This window comes from Plecotus auritus (genome assembly GCF_963455305.1).
Source record: "Plecotus auritus genome assembly, chromosome: 3".
Taxonomy (NCBI): domain Eukaryota; kingdom Metazoa; phylum Chordata; class Mammalia; order Chiroptera; family Vespertilionidae; genus Plecotus; species Plecotus auritus.
In genome coordinates, this window is record NC_137772.1 from 10,355,530 (window position 1) to 10,376,918 (window position 21,389).

Below are 21,389 nucleotides of genomic sequence, written 5' to 3' on the forward strand. Positions count from 1 at the left end.
TAAAAATGTATTATGGTAAAAAAATCAAACAAAAACCTTACCTAACTAATCTCTAATAACGGGATATTGGCTTTTTATTGTTATTTGCAAAGTAAAATGTAAACATGGGTTATTTAATAGTCATTTCATTTGACTTTATAAAATGTTTTCTAAATTACTTGAAACTGAGCAGAAGTAAATCTATAATAATTAAAGCATAATATGCTAATTAGACCAGACAGCCAAACTACCTTCTGGATGTCATTACTGATGTCCTTCTGGACTAAGCCATGCTGGTGGGGGCCGAGGCAGAGGTGGGTTAGGGGCGATCAGGCAGGCAGGCAGGCAGTGCAATTAGGGGTAATCCGGCAGATGCACGAAGTGGTTAGGGGCTATTAGGCAGGCAGGCAGGTGAGCAGTTAGGTGCCAGCGATACTAGATTGGGAGAGGGATGTCCGACTGCCGGTTTAGGCCCGCAATCGGGCCTAAACTGGCAGTCAACATCCCCCGAGGGGTCCTGGATTGTGAGAGGGTACAGGCCGGGCTGAGAGGCCTCCCCACCCCCACCCCGTGCAAGAATTTCGTGCACTGGGCCTCTAGTCATAGAAATGTTAGTGGTGGACAGTGCTATGTGAATAATTTGTACAATAGAGTAATAATCATGCTAATTTAAATATTATTATTTTTCTAACCAAAGGGATTAGTTCCGATATTATAAAATTCTGAGAATTTTTCTTGCTTCAGTATATAATCTCTACTTTTCTGCCTAATACTGAAATGATAGGCATTCATTATGTACGTGTGGAGAAGTATCATGTCAGCCAATTGCTCCATGTGGTCTCTGCTTTCTATAGCAAGGTCCGAGACCATAGCAAACTCATGGTAACTCAAGAACAAATATTTTCTTTAAACAGTAAATTTTAAGTACCTATATTAGATAACATTATTAATAATATTGTATTTTCTGTTGACACAGGAAAAAGAAAAGAGAAAGAAAAATTGAAAGTCACTGAGGCTAAATCTCCGCAGGGACTCATTTCCCGTATTAACACTGATCTAATGAGTATTCCCCCATCCAGAAGTTCTGAAACTCAAAGCATCTCCCTGGCTTCTCATCTTAATCCCCCCCAGGTAATGCTTTCCCCCTAGTCTCTCTTTTTTCAGTTTTTATACCTTTGGCTTTAGATTGTCAAGATTACTATTTTATTAAACTTTATTATGAAGATATTCGGGTCTGTTTGTTAATAAGACTAATTTTTAAAATACTTATTTCATGCAGTTTAATTACCATATTCTTTAATAGAGTGGGGACACTCAGATTTGAAACTTTCCATCAGCTTTGAGCTGTAGCACTGTTTCCATATTTTTGAAGAGAAAAAATGTTTGCCCCATATTTCTAGCCAATTTGCAGGTTACAAATGTTCTCATCTCCTCCCATCAAAGTGATAAAAGGATCAGTCAGTGAGTATACATTGGATTCATCCAACATTTATTGAGTTTGTGTGAAGTGAACTGTAATAGGTGTTTTGAAGAGATATGGAGATGAGGAAAGCATAGTCCCTGACCTAGTAAAACAAAAAGCATAAAACAAGTCAGATGCAATACATTCTGTGGATGATGTGCAAAAGCAATGTGTCTTAGGAGAATAAAGGAGTAGGAAGTCTGCATGGGTCATTTCAGGCCCATCAAAGGCATGGAGGAATGTAAGATGGGGCATGTTTAGGGAACAGTGATTGGACTTAGGGTTAGAGGAATGGATACTGGGACCAGCAGAAGCATTGTGGCAAGACCAGAGCATTTGGAATCAAGAGACCTGTAGGGGGAATTATATTGGACGTGTTGATTGAACTTTTCTAAACTTTAGGTTCCTAATCTGTAGAATGAGGATAGTAATATGTTGTCCAAGGGATTGTGGTGAGGGCAATATCATGTAAATATATGACAGTTACTAACACAGAACCTAGCAACTAACTATCTTAGTAAATTTTTGCTGAACTGCATTCTTACTCAAAGACTTAGTGGAAAGTGAAGCTTTCATGGGAGACCTTCGGAAGTACTAAGGAGTTGGGATTTTGTGTCTCGCACAGCCCATCTTGTGTAGAGGGGAGCAGAGCAAAGGGATTTGAGTGGGTTCCTGGTCTCAAGCTACATATAATTTAGTTGGCGGGAGTCCAGCCATGCCACACGCACATGCACACACACAAGATGAGGCAATCTAGTAGGTAGTAGAGTGAATGAGAGGTTGAGCTTTGGGTATAGACTACAAGTTTGGAGCCTGACACCATTATTTATTAGCTTTGTGATTTTGAATCAGCTCCTTTCCTTCAAAACTGGTTTTGTTATCTGTGGGATCTATGAGAATTAAAGGAGACAAGACATTGTGTGGCATAGAGTAGGCACTCAATAAGTGTTAGTTTTATTATTGTAATCAGATGCTAATTATATGTATTATATCATATCATATTATGTTATACTAGTACCCTGGTGCATGGATTCATGCACATTGAAAGGAAATTAATTAGAAGGTGGGAGACTGGGTGAGAGGGGCAGGACATGCCCTGTAGCCAACCTCCCATGGTCCCTCCCCGGTCGGCCACACCTGCGGCAGCGCCATGGCTTGAAGGGCGTCTGTGAGGTGAGCAGGGTCCCTCCAGCAGGTGGGGTCCCTTGGCCTGACCTGCAGGGATCAGGCCAAAACTGGCTCTCCGACATCCCCCAAGGGGTCCCAGATTCCGAGAGGCCAGTTCTCAGGTGACACACCCTGGAATCGGGCTCCCTCCTCTCTGGTTCCAGGGTACATCACTGGAGAACCACCACTGCCAAGTCACCACAGCTCAGCAGCTCCTGCGTTGTGTTTGCCCCCTGGTGGTCAGTGCTCGTCATAGCTACCAGTCGCACAGTCACTTAGCCTTTATATATATAGATTACATTTCATCTATAATAAAAGCCTAAGCGACCATCGCAACTGAATGGATGACCGAACCGGTTGCGTGGGGCAACCAGGCCAGCAGTGGGTTTAGTGAGGGACGACCAAACGACTGAGCAACAGGCTGTGTGGGGTGACCAGGCCCACAGGAAGGCAGTTAGGAGTGGCCAGGCCGGTGGGGGGGCAGTTAGGGGCAACCAGGCCTGCGACGGGGGGCAGTTGGGGCAATCAGGCTGGCAGTGGGGGGCAGTAAGTGGTGACCAGGCCAGCGGGGGGGGCAGTTGGGGGCAACTAGATTGGCAGGGGGGCAGTTGGGGGTGACCAGGCCAGCAGGAGGGGCAGTTAGGGGCGATCAGGCAGGCAGGCAAGTGAGCAGTTAGGAGCCAGTGGTCCTGGATTGTGAGAGTGATGTCCGACTGCCGGGTTAGGCCCGAGGGGTCCCAGATTGGAAAGGTTGCAGACTGGGCTGAGGGGACCCCCCCCCCCCGGCTATGCACGAATTTCATGCACCAGGCCTCTAGTTATAATAGTTATATGTCCTTTAGCTCATAAATGATGTAGGGTTCAAAGAAAAAACAGCATACCCTTCACAAAGTAGAGCAAGCATGTCAAACTCATGGCCTGCAGGCCGCACACTGCCCACAACGAATATTTTTGTGGCCCAGCCAATATAACGGTATCTAAGAAACATTTTAATAAAAATTTCATAACTTAATTTTTACAATATCCTGTTATATACAATTATTAATAATGAACTACAACATTCACTAATGACTAATTACTGTAATTGTGTTGCATTCATTTCCCTTACGCTACGTATGCACAGGCACACCATTTCTCTCCACTAATACTAGCAGCGGATATTTTAGCAGCCAATTGCCATGACTTCAGTCTTCTATTGACTTGTTTGGTGTGCGCAACAGGAAATATTTCACTTTCGGAGAACAAGAAAAATAGGTTTATTTGCGTTACACTTATTAATTTGTGCAGTTATTCAGTGTCTGGTAAGTTAATGTTTAAGAAAAAATATGAATTGTTATTAAAATGTTCTATTATTTTATGTTAACAGTTACTCATGTATTTCAGCCCTTTGTATTCAGCATGTCTTTATCGAAATAAGCCTATGTTTCTATGAAAATTGAAGCTTTTGTTTTTTTGCGGCCCACATAAACTTGTTTATTTGGCCCATGTTAGCCTTTGAGTTTGACATGCTTGATGTAGAGTAAGACCTTAACTGAATCTTAAACAATAGGCACGTCTTGGTAAGCTGAAAAGGAGGGGGAGGCACTGAAGGCAGAGGCAAAAATAGGCACCTAGCACAGGAGCAAGTCCATAGAATGCCTTTGTGAGATTGAAAGGACACAGGCCTGAACAGGGCGTGCAGTGCGGTGAGTGGCGGTTTGAGACAGGAATATCTAACAGGGTTGCTTTATTCCCCAGTGTGCAGGCTTTACAATAAATAAGTCTTACTTGTTTTTGTTGGAATTGCTATGGGCTTGTTGTAAGTTTTGGTCTCTTGAAACTGCTCTGACAGGTTCAACATCATTTCCCACTTTGCATAATAAAATATGCGGAGTGGATTACATGGAAACAAACAGTTGATAACAACATGGAACCTTTAAACATCAGGCAGAAGAAATAAACTTGAGAAATAGGAGCATTCCGCAGATGTCCCCATTTGTCAAGTTTATTTATTTTGCCTGATGATATCTAAGCAGTTATTTACAGATATTTTGTGGTTTTTAATAGTTTTAAGAAATGTGTTCTACGTCTATTTTGAGGTTCTTTTTTGGATAAATGCTGAACAAAAATGCATGGACAACACAGGTAAAAGTACAAAGAAATACTAACAGAACTCATTTTGAAACAGTCAAAGCATTCTAGGGGTAATTGCAACAGGTCTTCATTTATCCCGCTAACATTTCTTTTTACATTTATCCAACATGAGGAAAATGTGACTGTGGTTGCTACGTCTATTCTTGACCCGGAATAGAATTCTAGTCTCAGATACCCTGTTCCTTTAGGTCTAAACATTATTTTGAATCCTAGTTGGACATGTTAAAGATCTGGAATAAAGAATTGATTATGGAGCCCTTAATTCATGCTTTCACCAATGTTGTCTAATTTCACTCCCATAATAATTCTATGAAGTAAGTGTCATTATTCCCAATTTAGAGATCAGGAAATTAAAACTCCACAGAAATCTTCCCATGATCCCCAACCAGGAAGCAGTTAGAACTGGGATTTAAATTTAAGCCTTTGGATCTGGTGCTTGGATTTTTCCAGGCCTCATGCGGCTCCCAGGAAGCAGAGGGGGAAGCTGTGAAGGGCAAGGGAGGAGAGGTTCAGAGCAAGCTGACCAGTCAGGAGCTGGGACACGTTTGCTCTGCCTCTCCTGGTCCTCTCTGCACCTGCCTCCCCTGGGGCGCCCTGGAGGCTGCCTTCCCTGGCTGTCTGGCCCAGCAGCTGTCCGCGGTGGGAGCTCAGAGATGAGAGAAGAATGAGGTGTGGTGTTGCCTTTGTCCCAGCTGCCAGGTCACAGTGTGTTGGTGGCATTTCTCCAGGCAGCAACCCTTGTCGCTCCAGGCCCAAGTGTGGGCGTTAATTGCCGGGGGAATTAAGCTGTTCCTTGTTAATTTCGCTCCCCACCTCTTTATAAACTCTAGTTCCTTCATTGAATTTTCCTCCAATCAGCCAGTCTGAGTGTGCCGTTGCTTCCTGTGGATTCCTAGCAGGCATTCATGATGGCAATGGCTGTGGATGCTTTTAAACTTTTACTGTTTTTCCTTTTCTCAGATCCATCACTTCTCCAACAATTTTTATAGTGATTTGAATGGTGTGATGACAATTCAAGCAAAACCGCTTCAGCTGAGACCGACCCATTTTGCCAACAGGACACAGTACGTATGAGAAATAACCACCCAGCCTCCTCCCTGTGCTGCGCACACGTGAACACCCGGACTGTGGAGGGCATGAGAGAGTGAGAATCACACCCAGGGCAGGACACAGCCAGTGTGTGAGGATAAAAACATGCTCTTCATATATCGACCACAAAAGGGTTACTGTTAGGTTGGGGCAGATAAGAAAAAGGGGCCCAGACAGCATGGTGCAGTGGTTGAGCATCGACCTATGAACCAGGAGGTGATGGTTCGATTCCCAGTCAGGGCACATTGCCCGGGTTGTGTGCTCGATCCCCAGTAGGGAAGGTACAGAAGGCAGTTGATCAATGATTCTCTCTCATCATTGATGTTTCTCTCTCTCTCCATCTCCCTTCCTCTCTGAAATCAATAAAAATATATTAACAAAAAAGGGGGGAATGCAGTAGTGAATTCAATCTTATGGGCTATAATGTTTGATTATAAAGAATAAGAAACTTAGATCTTTTCTCTCTATTGATGATTCTTCATTGAAATTGAAACGGAATTGGAAATGACAATCTGTTTATCCTTTCAACAAATAGAAGTATCTTCTAGGACAGTGGTCGGCAAACTGCGGCTCACGAGCCACATGCAGCTCTTTGGCCCCTTGAGTGTGGCTCTTCCACAAAATACCACGGCCTGGGCGAGTCTATTTTGAAGAAGTGGCGTTAGAAGAAGTTTAAGTTTAAAAAATTTGGCTCTCCAAAGAAATTTCAATCGTTGTACGTCGATATTTGGCTCCTTTGACTAATGAGTTTGCCAACCTCTGTTCTAGGAGCCAGGCACTGTTCTTGATGGTGTCTGGTCATGGGCAAATGTTCCCTATTCTCACAGAGTTTGCATCCCAGTAATTAACTTGATTTCCCTTCCCCAGGAATGAACAAGAGGACAAATCACTGAATCTGGGGGCTAGTGCCCTTTCTGCGACCCGCCACCGTCTGGGACGAATATCAGACTCCTGCCGACTACAGACTCCTGGGAAGAAAACACCGATACACAGGCGGCTGCCTTCTCTCACTTCGGACTCACAGAGAATGAAAACCCCCAATGTGGACAGTGAGGAGGTGCTTAGGGGAACAAGACTGTAAGTCCTGCTTCTCTCACGGTACACCAAAGTCACAGAGGACAGAGGCCCTTGTCACTTAGGGCTCATGGATTGTTCTAGAGAAAGCATCCTCTGTCACACTTATGTGGACACTTTTCTAAGTTGTTTATGCATCTGAATATTGACATGAATTGAATATTTAACATTTGAATATTTGGCATGAATTTTGTTTCAGCTGTATTTACAGCAGTTCTTAGCTATATTTATAACTTACTAGTGGCCCGGTGCATGAAATTCATGCACAGGGTGTGGGGGTTCCCTCAGGGTGTGGGGGTTCCCTAAACCCAGCCTGCACCCTCTCCAATCAGGGACCCCTTGGGGGATATTCAACTGCCTGCCTGATTGCCCCTAACTACCTCTGCCTGCCTGATCTCACCCTACTGCCCCCCCTGCCGGCCTGGTTGCCCCCAACTGTCCTCTCCTGCTGGCCTGATCTCACCCCCAACTGCCCTACCCTGCCAGCCTGATCTTGCCCTCAACTGCCTTCCCCTGCCGGCCTGGTTGCCCCCAACTGTCCTCCCCTTCCGGCCTGATCTCGCCCCCAACTGCCTTCCCCTGCCGGCCTGATCTTGCCCCCTACTGCCCTCTCTGCCTTAGCCCCCACCACCATGGCTTTGTCTGGAAGGAAGTTGGACGTCTGGAAGATGGCCGCTTGACCCGGTTTAATTTGCATATTACTCTTTTATTAGTATAGATTGGCACACCCATTGTGTTGTCTCACTTTGGGGACACTACCTGGATCATCATGCCACTGCAGCAAGAGAGGGAGTTATTAAAGGTCCCCTGCGCCTGGCCAGTGTGACTCAGTGGTTGAGCATCGACCCATATACCAAGAGGTCGCAGGTTTGATTACCAGTCAGGGCACATGCTCTTGTTTCAGGCCGATCCCCAGTGGAGAGGCGTGAAGGAGGCAGAAGATCGTTGTTGATGCATCGATATTTATAGCTCTCTCTCTCCCTTCCTCTACCTCTAAAAATCAACAAAAACATTATTGTTAAATTTCTTTATTGATTAAGGTGTTACATATGTGTCCTTATTCCCCCATCCCCCCCTATCCTCTCCACTCATGCCCTCACCCCCCTGTTGTCTGTGTCCATTGGTTAGGCTTATATGCATGCATACAAGTATTTTGGTTGATCTCTCCCCCTTACCCCACCCTCCCCTACCTTCCCTCTGAGGTTTGATGGTCTGATTGATGTTTCTCTGTCTCTGGATCTGTTTTCAATCATCAGTTTCTGTTGTTCATTATATTCCATAAATTACTGAGATCATGTGATATTTATCTTTCTCTGACTTGGTTATTTCACTTAGCACAATGCTCTCCAGTTCCATCCATGCTATTGCAAATGGTAAGAACTCCTTCTTTTTTTACCACAGCATAGTATTCCATTGTGTAGATGTACCACAGTTTTTTAATCCACTCATCAGCTGATGGGCACTTAGGCTGTGTCCAAATCTTAGCTCTGGTGAATTGTGCTGCTATGAACAGAGGGGTACATATATCCTTTCTAATTGGTGTTTCTATTTTCTTGGGATATATTCCTAGAAGTGGGATCACTGGGTCAAATGGGAGTTCCATTTTTAGTTTTTTAGGAAACTCCATACTGTTCTCCACAGTGGCTGCACCAGTCTGCATTCCCACCAGCAGTGCATTAGGGTTCCTTTTTCTCAGCATCCTCGCCAGCACTTGTCGTTTGTTGATGATAGCCATTCTGACAGGTGTGAGATGGTACCTCATTGTCATTTTGATTGGCATCTCTTGGGCGATTAGTGACTTTGAGCATGTTTTCATATGCCTCTTGGCTTCCTTCTGTTTTCTTTTGAAAAGTATCTATTTAGGTCTGTTGCCCATTTTTTGATTGGGTTGTTTATCTTCCTTTTGTTAAATTGTATGAGTTCCCTGTAAATGTTGGAGATTTAACCCTTATCAGTGATAACATTGGCAAATATGTTCTCCCATGCAGTGGGCTTTCTTGTTGTTTTGTTGATGGTTTCTTTTGCTGTGCAAAAGCTTTTTATTTTGATGTAGTCCCATTTGTTTATTTTCTCTTTAGTTTCCATTGCCCTAGGAGCAGTATCAGTGAAGAAATTGCTTCAGCATATGTCTGAAATTTTGCTGCCTGTGGATTCCTCTAGTATTTTTATGGTTTCTCGTCTTATGTTTAAGTTCTTTATCCATTTTGAGTTTATTTTTTTGTATGGTGTAAGTAGGTGGTCTAGTTTCATTTTTTTTTTTTTTTGCATGTATCTGTCCAATTTTCCCAACACCATTTATTGAAGAGACTGTCTTGACTCAATTGTGTGTTCATGCCTCCTTTGTCGAATATTAATTGAGCATAGTGGCTTGGGTCGATTTCTGGGTTCTGTATTCTTTTTTTTTTTTTTAGAATAAAAATACACTTACAGGGGTTTTTTTTATATTTTTATTGATTTTTTACAGAGAGGAAGGAAGAGGGATAGAGAGTTAGAAACATCGATCAGCTGCCTCTTGCACACCTCCTATTGGGGATGTGCCCGCAACCAAGTTACGTGCCCTTGACCGGGAATCGAACCTGGGACCTTTCAGTCCGCAGGCTGACGCTCTATCCACCAAGCCAAACCGGTTTTGGCTGGGTTCTCTATTCTATTCCATTGGTCTATATATCTGTTCTTGTGCCAGTACCAGGCTGTTTTGAGAACAGTGGCTTTGTAATACAGCTTGAAATCTGGTATTGAGTTCCCACCTACTTTGTTCTTCTTTCAAAGGATTGCTGTGGCTATTCTGGGTCTTTTTTTATTCCAGATGAATTTTTGGAGAGTTCTTTCTAGGTCTGTGAAATATGCCGTTGGTATTTTAATAGGGATTGCATTGAATCTATAGATTGCTTTGGGTAGTATGGACATTTTGATGATGTTGATTCTACCAATCCATGAACATGGTATGTTCTTCCATCTGTTTATGTCTTCCTCTATCTCTTTTTTCAGTGTCCTGTAGTTTTCCGTGTATAGGTCTTTTACCTCCTTAGTTAAGTTTATTCCTAGGAATCTTAATTTTTTTGGTGTGATGGTAAATGGGATTGCTTTTTTAGTCTCTCTTTCTGTAAGTTCACTATTGGTGTATAGAAATGCCATGGATTTCTTGGCGTTAATTTTGTATCCTGCTACATTGCCGAATTCATTTATTAAGTCTAATAATAATAAAAACATATTTTTAAAAAATAAAAAATAAAGGTCCCCCTGCAGGGCGTGGAAGGTGGAAGCACTGGCCAGTGCTTAGCCAGTAATTGGACCCTTCCAAGATGGGGTCATAGTGCCTCTTCCAGCTTTTTCACAGGTCAGTCTGTCTTTGCCTAGTTTGGAGCTGAAATTCCCAGCTCTAGGTGGGTCTGACCTGTTAATTCTTTCAGGACCCTTCTCCCTCCTGCGTTCTCATTGTGGCTTCCTGGGACCCATTTCTCAACAACGCCCGGGCCAAGAGCACGAGACTGGTTCTCTCCTCTTCCTCCCAGTCTGCCTGGGCTCCACTATCAAAACCTTTCCTATTTCCTATTGAAGTGAGTTCGGACACTGTCAACTGTACATTCCCTTCTACTTCAGGCCCCTCCCTTTCTGTAGACATGTGTTTTCCAATACTGCCATGCTCAAGGGCCCTTTTATAGTCTATTTCCAACCATCCCAAACCTTTGGATTTTAATATTCCAAAAATATACTGTGCAGTTCATGTACCTTTTTTATATCTGTGATTTACACATTAAAAGAGTGAGATTATTTTTGTCCCGTCAAAAACCAATGTTTGTCTCATTTTCTAATACTAACATTATCTTACTATGGTAGAATGTAGTACTTTTTACATACTTTTCTTACTTAACATTATTCATATTTTCCATATTATTAGATATTTTCAAAATCATAATTTTAATGACTAGAATATATTCATGTGTGTATGTGGAATTTGTTATTTCTTTTTTATTGAGATTTTTGTCTATATGTTCATTATTGTAATGTGCTGTGTCATTTTATGTAAATCTAAATAAGGATGTCTTCAAATTGCTTCCTGGCAATATAGTCCTAGAGCTAAAGGCACCAGGTCAAAGGTTGTGGATATTTTTAAGGCCCTTGAACGGTTTTTCAAAGTTCATCCCAGAATGGTTCTACCAGTGGATAGGCTCCCTGACAATACACGAGACTATCTTTTTCCTTCAGCTGCAAAACTGGGGGTAGTATGTGTCTTTCAAAACTTGATAGGTCAGAAATGGTCCCATTTTAGTTCACAACTTTATTATTCATGAATCGATGAATTGTAATCTGTTTCTAGAAAGCCATCTGTAGTCTTGTGCATGAGCCAGGCAATTTATTTTTCACTGTTAATATCTGCTATGGAAAGCCTCCTATCATCATTAGTCTTATTTTTTATGAAAATTTACTCTCCTATGCTGACAAATAACTATACAATCTTGTCAAAAGTTTTTTTTAAAGCTTCACATTGGACGTCATAGCATTAAATTTATTGAAAATGTAGGAATAACTGACATTTTTACAATATTTGGTTTGCCCATTAAAAAACATATTTTGCCTCGCCATTTTTTATGACGAGTCATAAAGTTTTGTTGTTTTCTGAATCTAGCCCCTGCACATTTATAATTAATTTTGCTCTTCTTTTAAAAAATATATTTTTATTGATTTCAGAGAGGAAGGGAAAGGGAGAGAGAGAGATAGAAACATCAATGATGAGAGATAATCATTGATAAATTGCCTCCTGCACGCCCCCCACTGGGGATGTCCCAGTTCATTGATTATCTGTCTAGACTTAGTGGGAAATACGCAGGTGACCAGCGGTCAGCAATAACGGCCTATCCCCTGGTACTTCAGTGTCTATTCAGCTGAGCCGAACCGGAACACATGATACACATAAGACAGAATTAGTATGCAATCACACAGGGTTTATTTACCTCTTCCTAGTGGGTCCTAGGCTCCGGCAAAGGCCACCCGGCGATGCACACCGAAAGACGGACGTCGAAGACGGAGACAGACGGACGGCCGCAGTTGGTTCAGGCTCGCACAGCAGAGCAGTCAGTCAGGGGCTCGTCTCACGGAGCGACGTGGAGTCCTCCTCTATCAGGCAGGAGACGTCGACTGAAGAAAGTCCGATGCTTATATAGCCGGTAGTAAACAACCTGTGTCTTTATCAGGGTGGGCCAGACGGTGTGCCTTATGCTAGGAGCAGGGCGTACACTGTAAGGGCTAAGGGCCCTTTACACATCAAGATAATGGGGCGTTCACCAATTTGGAAGTTAGAGTATTGGGGTCTCCACACAGCAAACATTTCACACAATAATCATTTCACACATTAGAGGGGTTTCCTTATGACCATAACATTTTTTTTAAATATATTTTATTGATTTTTTACAGAGAGGAAGGGAGAGGGAGAGAGAGTTAGAAACATCGATGAGAGAGAAACATCAATCAGCTGCCTCCTGCACACCCCCTACTGGGGATGTGCCCGCAACCAAGGTACATGCCCTTGACCGGAATCAAACCTGGGACCCTTGAGTACAGTAGGCCAACGCTCTATCCACTAAGCCAAACCAGTTAGGGCGACCCATAATATTATTATAACAGGGATCCAGCCCACAACTTGGGCATATGCTCTGACTGGGAATAGAACCGTGACCTCCTGGTTCATAGGTTGACGCTCAACCACTGAGCCCTGCCAGCTGGGCTTAATTTTGTTCTTTTATTGATCACTCTATTCCCTAAATTGCTACAGTGCTTATATTGAGAACCACGTGCCATAACATGTTGTCATATGAATTGCATTGCATTGTAGTCTAATTGTTTATGTGTTTTCAATAACTTGTAAATTCCATAAGGGTCAGAACTAGATGTTCCATTACCTCTCTGTTCCGCCCTGTGGCTAGAATAGCTGGTCACTGGGTCAATCAGGCTGACGGTGATTGCTGAGCAAGGAGAAGGTGACAGAGCTAGCTGGTGCCAGGCCCCTCCCCACATTTGTCTTCCTGAACTCGGATCTTTTCTCTTGGAAAGCAGGCTGTGATGAAGAGCTCACATCAGGAGCTGTGTAAGGTGTGTCCTGTCTTGACTCAGTTACGTGTTGTTGTGTTCACAGGCAAACTGGCCTGGACCTCATGTCCTCCCCACCGGTCCACACCGCACGGAGCAGGTTACCCCCCATCGGCCCCGAGCCCGCCGAGCAGAAGGTGGCAGTTCCTGGATCTCGCCCTGTCTCTGTAAGACAGATTCCATTATATTAAAGTGCACCATTAACAAACAAAAAACAGCTTATAATCTTGGTACTTTGCAGAGAAATCATTAACATAAAATGTCCCCATAATCTGCTCCCTGAAAGTTAATGGTTTGTGAGAATTTCCAGGGGCTAGGAGGGTTCATTCACTATTTTGTGAAATAAAAACATGGCTTAACCTAAATGAGGGAGTTTAGGTGTCGGGCAATAGCGGATGCTCAGGATGGTATGCAGAAAATAGCATGAAGGTGAGGCGAGGAGACAGGCAGATCTGTGTTGGAATCCTGCCACCCAGTCTCTGTGATTTGGTATAAATGAATCTCTCTGGGCCCCAATTTTGTCATCTATCCAAGGGCAATAATAATTGCTACCTCAAAAAATGGTGACATGGATTCAGTGAATGTAAAGATGTTAAATAATGGCTGGCATGAATGAGGCGCTCAGTCACATCCCCCTGCCATTTCTACCCGCTCTCATTTTTCCCGCCAACTTCCCTGTGTTTACTGCAATGCAGAGGCAATCCCTTCTTCAGCCAAGCTCAGCTCAGCCCTGCGATTGGGAAAGGTCCGGGGAAGCTATGCTGCCGGTACGAGGCAAAACCATATGTCATACTGACCACACGCTCCGCTGTGATACAGGGAGCGGGTGTCTGTTTTACAGAACACAGAAGCACCCTGGTGGTGGCACCGTAAGGCTCAGGGAGAGAGCAAACGCCGAGGCAGTGTTCTCTCCTGCGTCCCCCGTGCCTCCCTGAGCACAGCCATGGCCCATTCCCAGGAGCTCAGAGTGGCAACGCTTCAGTATTTCATCTCAGAATATTGAGGCTGAGCGTGAAATCACAAAAGAAGGCAAATATCACCTTAAAAAAAGTCCGATGCTTCACAACTGCAGTACTACATCTTTATTATAGTTTAATACTAAGAATTTGATGTAGAAAGGTTTTTAACCCATATTTGCCAATTAAGACACTACTATTTTATTAGGCTGAATAACGCAATTCTATAATTAAAATATTTTCTATTTATGCTTATGAAGAGCTCTTATGCTTAACAACATATAAATACGTTTTCAAATAAGTGAATAAATGAATGACTAAAGGAGTGAAGCATATATAGATTTTTTTTTTTAAGGTTTGAATTTTATTTAAACAATAACATATTATCTCTCATTTAGTGCAGGGGAAGGCATGCACAAAACCGTGTTTTAAGTGCAATACCTGATAGTGTAGAACGATCACCTCTTAGAGAAAGATCTCTGACTGTGGAACAGTTTTCAAGGCCCAGCACAACGCATACGTTCCGGGTAGGTTCTCTGTTAACTATACTTGGTTTTTATTTTTGCTTTAATTAAAATTTTTGAGTGACATTGGCTAATAGGATCATACAGGTTTTGAGTGTCCATTTCCATATGCATGACCTGTATACTGCATTGCGTTAACTATACTTTGGTTTTTAAAAATATCCAATCCATGCCTGGCCGGTGTGACCCAGTTGATTGAGTCTTGTCCCATGTACCAAAAGGTCACTGGTTCAATTCCAGGTCGGGGCACATGCCTGGGCTCAATCCCCAGTAAGGGATGTGCAGGAGGCAGCTGATCAGTGTTTCTCTCCCTCTCCCGTCCTGTCTCTCTAAAAACAATAAAAACACATTTAAAAAACTATCCAGCCCAAGTGCCCATCAGTAGACAAGTGGATAAAGAATTTGTGCCACATACACATACATACATTCAATGGAATATTAGTCATGAAATTTTACCATTTGTGACAGCATGGACATAAATCAGAGATAAACAAGTACCATATAATTTCACTTATATGTGGAATCGAAAGAACAAAATAAATAAACAAAATAGAAACAGGCCCATAGGTACAGAGAACAGATTGATGGTTGCTAGAGTGGAGGGGGGATGGAGAAGTAAACAGGTTGGTAGATACAGAATAGTCATGGGGTTGTGAGTACTGCATCGGGAATACAGTCAATAATAGTGTAACATCTGTTGATGGTGCCAGGTGGGTACTGGAAATATCAGGGAAACACTTTGTAAGGTATATGATTATCTAACCACTATGCTGTACACCTGAAATCTATACAAAATAATGTTGAATGTAAAAAATAGATACTTTTGACTAAATGTCAAACAAGGAAAAAAGTATCTGAAACAATAAAACTCATCCCTCATTTTATTTTTCTTCTGACAGTCAGACACCCCTCGAAAAGGTTCATTGACTCTGATGGAGTTTGCTGGTCACACCTGGGCGGGTCAAGGTTTGCTGACAGGTCAGTGCTCTCCATGTATAAATAAAATGATGTAATGTGTGGAATTGTACGTTTTGGAAAAGAAGTTGAAGATTGCTACCTGGATGGGACTGTGGTGGACCCCGTCAGAGGAAATACCAAGGGTTTGTGGTCTACAACCAGACCTCAGAAATCTCTATAAAGAGCAAAACTGCAAAGGCAAGCTGTAGTTGTAGAGGAAAATGCCCAAATGCTTTTTAATCAACTTAAGATCTCACCCTCAAAAAAAAAAAAAAAAAAAAAGGGAAGAGGATGGCCTGTGAGTCCTCTGGGAAATTAGTGCCTCCTTCAGCTGTGGAGGTTCATGCTTTTCTCCTAAATGAAACCCTAATCTTAGATTCTCTTTGAAGATCTAATAATAAAAACGCTTAATAAAATTAATACATACTTGTTCACTCTAATTATTTAGGTAGAGTTTTACTGATAAGTGTGTTCTTCGAAGAATAAAGTTTCTCATCTGAATTCAAGCCAATGTTTTAATTTTCAAACTATGACCAACATTTTTTTCAAAGGCAAACGATAGATCAAAATGAACTTTTATTGTTGCACAATACTTTTTCATCTTTAACTGCCCCTGATCACAAACACACCATACTGCTTATATGTATGAGAGGATAATATCGAATTTGTGAAATCATTCAAACACAGTCAAGGGTAATGAAAAATAAAGCATCTGGTCAAATCGTCATAGGCAAGATGGCATTTGGAAAAGAATCTTACTGGAGTCTAAATACGTGGACACTGGCTCCTAAGGGAACTAAGTATTGCTTGTCCTGTGTCACACACATGCTTCAGTTATGACCATTTTTATTCAGGGAGGCCACATGGCATTGTCATCAGGTGTGCCACCCTGGAATCAAGGTTTATTTTTCTTTATTTTGAAATCTTTTTATTGATTTCAGAGAGCAAGGGGGAAGGATAGAGATAGAAACATCGATGATGAGAGAGAGAATCATAGATCATGCCCCACACTGGGGATCAAGCCCACCACCTGGGAATATGCCCTGACCGGTAATCAAACCGTGACCTCCTGGTTCATAGGTCAATGATCAACCACTGAGCCACGCCGGCTGGGCTCAAATGCTTGGGTTCCATCCTAGCACTGCCCCCTACCAACCGAGCAATCTTTGGGTTGTCTCAGTCTCTCTCTGGGCCTCAGTTTCTTCTTTTATAACAGGCTGGCTGATAAAATAATTATTGGAAAAATGTATGGAAAGGACCTAGCTAGATGCCAGAAAGACATTGTTTGCTGTAAATGTTCATAATACAAATTATGACCATTTGTATTACAGATCATCTGACATGTAAAGGATAATTGCTATTATCAGGGAAATACTTCATATATTATAATTTTAAAATAAATTTAGCAAAATTGAAGCATTGGAACAACACAGGTTTGGTGCATCACCCTTCATCACCCTTGTATAGTTCTGTAGCAGAGTGATGTCAAAGATTCTTTAGCCCTTTGAGATTTTTCTCCAATGTTTAATCGCTCCAGGCTGCTGTACCTTTCAAGTGCTTTTTATTTTTTAATCTTTATTGTTCAGATTATTACAGATGTTCCTCTTTTTTCCCCCATAGCTCCCTTCCACCCGGTTCCCACCCCACTCCAGTCACCTCACCCCCACTGACCTCATCCATAGGTGTAAGCTCTTTGTCTAATCTCTTCCCGCACCCCCCACCACTCCTTCCCTGAGAATTGTCTGTCTGCTCCCTTTCCATGCCCCTGATTCTTACAGTCACCAGTCTGTTCTGTTCATCAGGCTTTTTATTCATTTGATTTTTAGGCTCACTTGTTGATAGATATGTATTTGTTGTCACTTTGTTGTTCATAATTTTATCTTTACCTTTTTCTTCTTCTTCCTCTTCTTAGAGAATACCCTTCAGCATTTCATATGCTTTTTTTTTTCTTATACATTCGCTAGCGCTGTTCGCTGTCATGGTCAGTGACAATAGTTCTTTCTCTAAGAGACAGCCATGCCACATTAGCAAGTATTGCTTTTAACAGAACCAAAGATGGTCAAGCAAAATTAGACACCCAAGTTTGTTTATTAATAAATTACAATGTACTAACTGCTCACTCTGTGCCAAGTTCTGTGCTAAAGGCAGAGATTCAAACACCAAGGGCATTTTGTTTTGTGCCTGAAGGAACATTCAGGCTAGTGGGGAGATGCAAAGGGCTGTGGGAGTGGTGAGCAGGGCCACCTGGCTGGATATGCAGGTGGGCAAAGGGGCAGAGAACCTTCCTGGAGGAGGCATGAGCCACCGAATTGGGAGGAACACCCTGGGGTATGTGAGAGAGAAAGGAGTGAAGGCTGATACTTATGATTCTGTGGGAGATGCTGAAAGAGGGAACTCGAGGAATTTTGATGAAGTGTTTTGGAGACGTTGACTATAGCATGCTAAGTGGCTAGTCTGTTGGGCACACAAGAGTGAGGTTGGGAGACGGGACTGGGCTCTGAATTTGCTTTAACTCCGCACTCCTGATTTTTCACCAAATCTAAGTCAGTGTAGGCTCCTTTCAGAAACTTGTGACACCATTTATTACTGACGGTCAGAGTCCCTTTTTCATTTCTGTTGAAGGGAATGAGAGTGCATCGAGAAGTGTTTCTCTATTTCTAAGGATTTATTTTCTTTTTCTTTGACAAGCAAGCATGTGGTCTCTTTCTTACCTTTGCTTCCAAGTCAAAAAGCATCTGGAGCGATAAACTTACCAACATATTGTCTTTGTGGCTGGAATAAAAAGAGAGGAGGAGCTGATGGGGTGTCCCCAACAGCGGGAAGGCAGGTGACTTTGCTTTTACCCCCGTGGGGCCGACAGAGCTCCCTACTCAGCTGCCTGGGCCTTGGGACCCACCTCTGGGGAGAAGGACCCTGCTCCCCACCTGCCTGGAAGGACACACGGCCCGCACGAGGCTTGTGGGGGTGAGCTCCTCTCCTTCCTCTCCACCCCAGATGGCAGCTTTCGCACGTGACTGTTTCCTGCTGTGTTAAAGGTGACATCAATACCTTCCTTCTTTTAAAAATATCATCTGCATGGACTAGACAAAACAACGCTTTTGAGAGCTGGAATTATTAACATCTTAATGAGAATCACTTTTGGTTGGTGTTTCAGGTTCGCAGTATCCAGCCAAGTCTTTTCAGAGGACAGCTCTGACTTTAAGAAAGAGATTCCAAGTGGCATCTTGATGTTGCTGCCCCAGAATTGCAGCCTTTGCTGGGCCACCCAGAGCCTCCGCGACCACTTGTCACTTGAAAAACAGAAGAACAAGTATTATATTATGTGTCTGTTGGCCCGGCAGTCTGCGATATTGGACTGTCGGAGAGAAACGCAGACAGATAAACAACTTAATTGTGAACACTTTGCCTTGTAAACACAATACAAGTCAAGCTCATCAATATGGATCCTTTAGGCTTTGCTCAGAGGAACCTCTGTTTATAATCCTTCCTTTTATCAACTATACATACACACACATAATTAGTGTACGAATTCATACACTACTTAATAGATACAGTAATATGCCATTTTGTAACTTTGCATCTTGACATATTTTTGTGTCTCATGCCATGATTAATTCCTTCCAAATCCTAATCACAAATAGATATTATTTCCTTCTTGAGAAAATAGCAGAGGCATCTTGGGTACCGTGTGCCAGTGTAAGATGGGGCTGTGCTGGTCAGTGTGCTGACTTTCTCACACCCTTTTCAAAGGCAGTTTAGTCAGGAACCTCTTGGAGGAACGTCAGTGGTGACGTCTCCCAAGCCCATTTTGCTTTACTAGTTTTCATGTTCAAGTTCAGGGGTCTTTTCAGAAGCATCCCCAGTTTATTGATTTTTAAAATCAAGAGATAGATTTTAATTATGAATATAAACAGAATTAAAATATATTGCATATGGTCTCATCGTTACTGTTCACAACTGCAGTGTTCCTCCATTGGACAGGAGGCTTTGCAGCAGCATCTTCCTCTTCTCACCACCTGAGGGTCCTCAGATGTCGCCTCGGGGCACGGAGCCTTCCCAATCCCTCTGTCTGAAGCAGCAGCTCCCTCCGCTCTCTGTCCTCTTGCTCTGCTTTATTTTCCTCTGAGCGTATCCCTGTCTGACTTTCATATGGAAAGTGGAATAGAGAATGTAAAGGAGGCTTAATCCGTTGGAGGCAAGGCTCTGTGGTCATTTCTCTTTTCCTCTCTGCCCCATTGTTTCCCTTTATCATGATTTAAATTGTTAGATCAATTTTGATCTTTTCAGATCTCACCTTGTGTAATTCTTCTTTTCCATCAGATTTATATTTTAATGATTTAATTTTTATTATTCCAAAATGAAGCTTATATCTATCTACCTATTCCTATAAATGTATAATCGGTTATTTTCAGACGTATTTCGGGCTCTAAGAAGAGAGGATCTTTGCCCACTTATAAACGTCTGGAAATTAAGAAGAGTGTTGGCACCTGAATTAGTGTTATCCAGAGCCTTGCCTCCAATTGGTACGTTCTCCTTTACATTCTCTGCTTTAATTTCTATAGTCATGGAACAGGTTAGGGAGTCGACATGAGAATGGTCACTGTGTCTATGGCTCTTCTGATTGGCCACAGCTCCATAATTCTAGGTAATATTTTCAATGCTTAGTAACCTACACCAAGAATTTTCTAACTACCCTAAATATTATCTATAAAAACTTTCAAGATAGAGTATCAGTCCTAATTCTGCAGTTATCAGACGTGAGGAATTTCTAGACATGTTAGCGGTCTGGAGTTAGGTGCTCTCTGTCCATAATTACTGCTAACTGATGTGGGGACCCCTTTCACGTCCCGCGTGGTTCAGGGTTCCGGTTCAGGGTTCGGGTTCTGGAGGAGGCCGCACACAAATGAAAAGAGACTAGAAAAGCATTAATTTGGGAATATTGGGGGCCAGGCGGGAGCCCACCTCTAGTGGGAGGGCTACTCCTGCTCTGGCCTTGCTACCCCTTTTATTAAGACTATGGGATACACCCATAACCTTTAGGCAGGAAATTCCAGTAACAGAAATTTACATAAGACAAACATGGGTGGAGGCTGCTTCAGCTAACAGTGTCTCAACTAAACAGTGAGCAAACTAGCTCTGACCTTTCAGAGCAATGAAGGTTGTTGACCAGCCTTCCCCGCTCCCTGTCCATATCTTTCTAATTAGTGAGACAATGATCAGTTTCTGGCAAACTGGGCCATTTCTACCTACCTGGGCCATTCAGGCTATTTTATATTGGTTTCCAAGAACCATCCAAGTCCTTCCCTAATCAGCCCAGACTTCTTAAAAAGGATTGAGATGCATCCTACACTAATATTAGAGTATACAAAAGGAATTATTTTTTCATAGAGAACCGCTGAAAAGGTTTAATGGTAGCTTTATTTTATTTGGCTTTGGAGTTGTGCAACAATTGAAAAATTCCATTATTTACATATATTGATAAAAGTACTTTAAAATATGGAGCCAAGTACAATGATCTTGATTCATATCTTCTAAATGTTTTCAATTGGAAGATAAAGTACCATTTTAGACATAACAAAAAGACTTGGCTCTGTCCCTGACTTTAAAAAACCTGCTCTCCGCACATGTTTTCATATCTGTATTAAAGAGAATGTTCTACTTACAGGTTAATTGAGATTTAGAGGCTAGTAAGTAATTCTTATACCAAGGAGGGTGCTTCTTGAACTGGTTAGGTAAAAGATAGGACAGTGTTTTCATAATAATCATTGATAAATGAATCATCTTAAAATTTTTGTTAAAAATTGAAAAAGGCAAACTGAATTGCTCCTGAGGTCAATCTCTATGAATAAAAGCCCAGCAACAGGAACAGCAGAACGACTGGAACGACTGGTTGCTATGATGTGTACCGGGGGTCCAACAGGCCTGATCTGGGCCCTGATCAGCTTCCCCCAACCTCCCGTGGCC

The 21,389-nt window shown here is 42.4% G+C and overlaps 1 protein-coding gene across 3 annotated transcripts in view; it reads left to right on the forward strand.

The window, feature by feature from the left end:
* Positions 1–21,389, forward strand: part of FAM149A (family with sequence similarity 149 member A) — a 65,601-nt gene that overhangs the window by 39,611 nt on the left and 4,601 nt on the right. The window contains exons 8-14 of one of the 3 annotated variants that reach the window (XM_080659373.1): positions 956–1,110; positions 5,702–5,805; positions 6,698–6,907; positions 13,035–13,155; positions 14,343–14,471; positions 15,368–15,446; positions 19,838–19,948. In XM_080659373.1, the coding sequence (XP_080515499.1) occupies positions 956–1,110; positions 5,702–5,805; positions 6,698–6,907; positions 13,035–13,155; positions 14,343–14,471; positions 15,368–15,446; positions 19,838–19,948 (909 nt within the window). Of the gene's footprint in view, positions 1–955; positions 1,111–5,701; positions 5,806–6,697; positions 6,908–13,034; positions 13,156–14,342; positions 14,472–15,367; positions 15,447–18,579; positions 19,362–19,837; positions 20,154–21,389 lie in introns of those variants that run through there. The other 2 variants (XM_080659372.1, XM_080659374.1) reach the window with 2 other exon arrangements.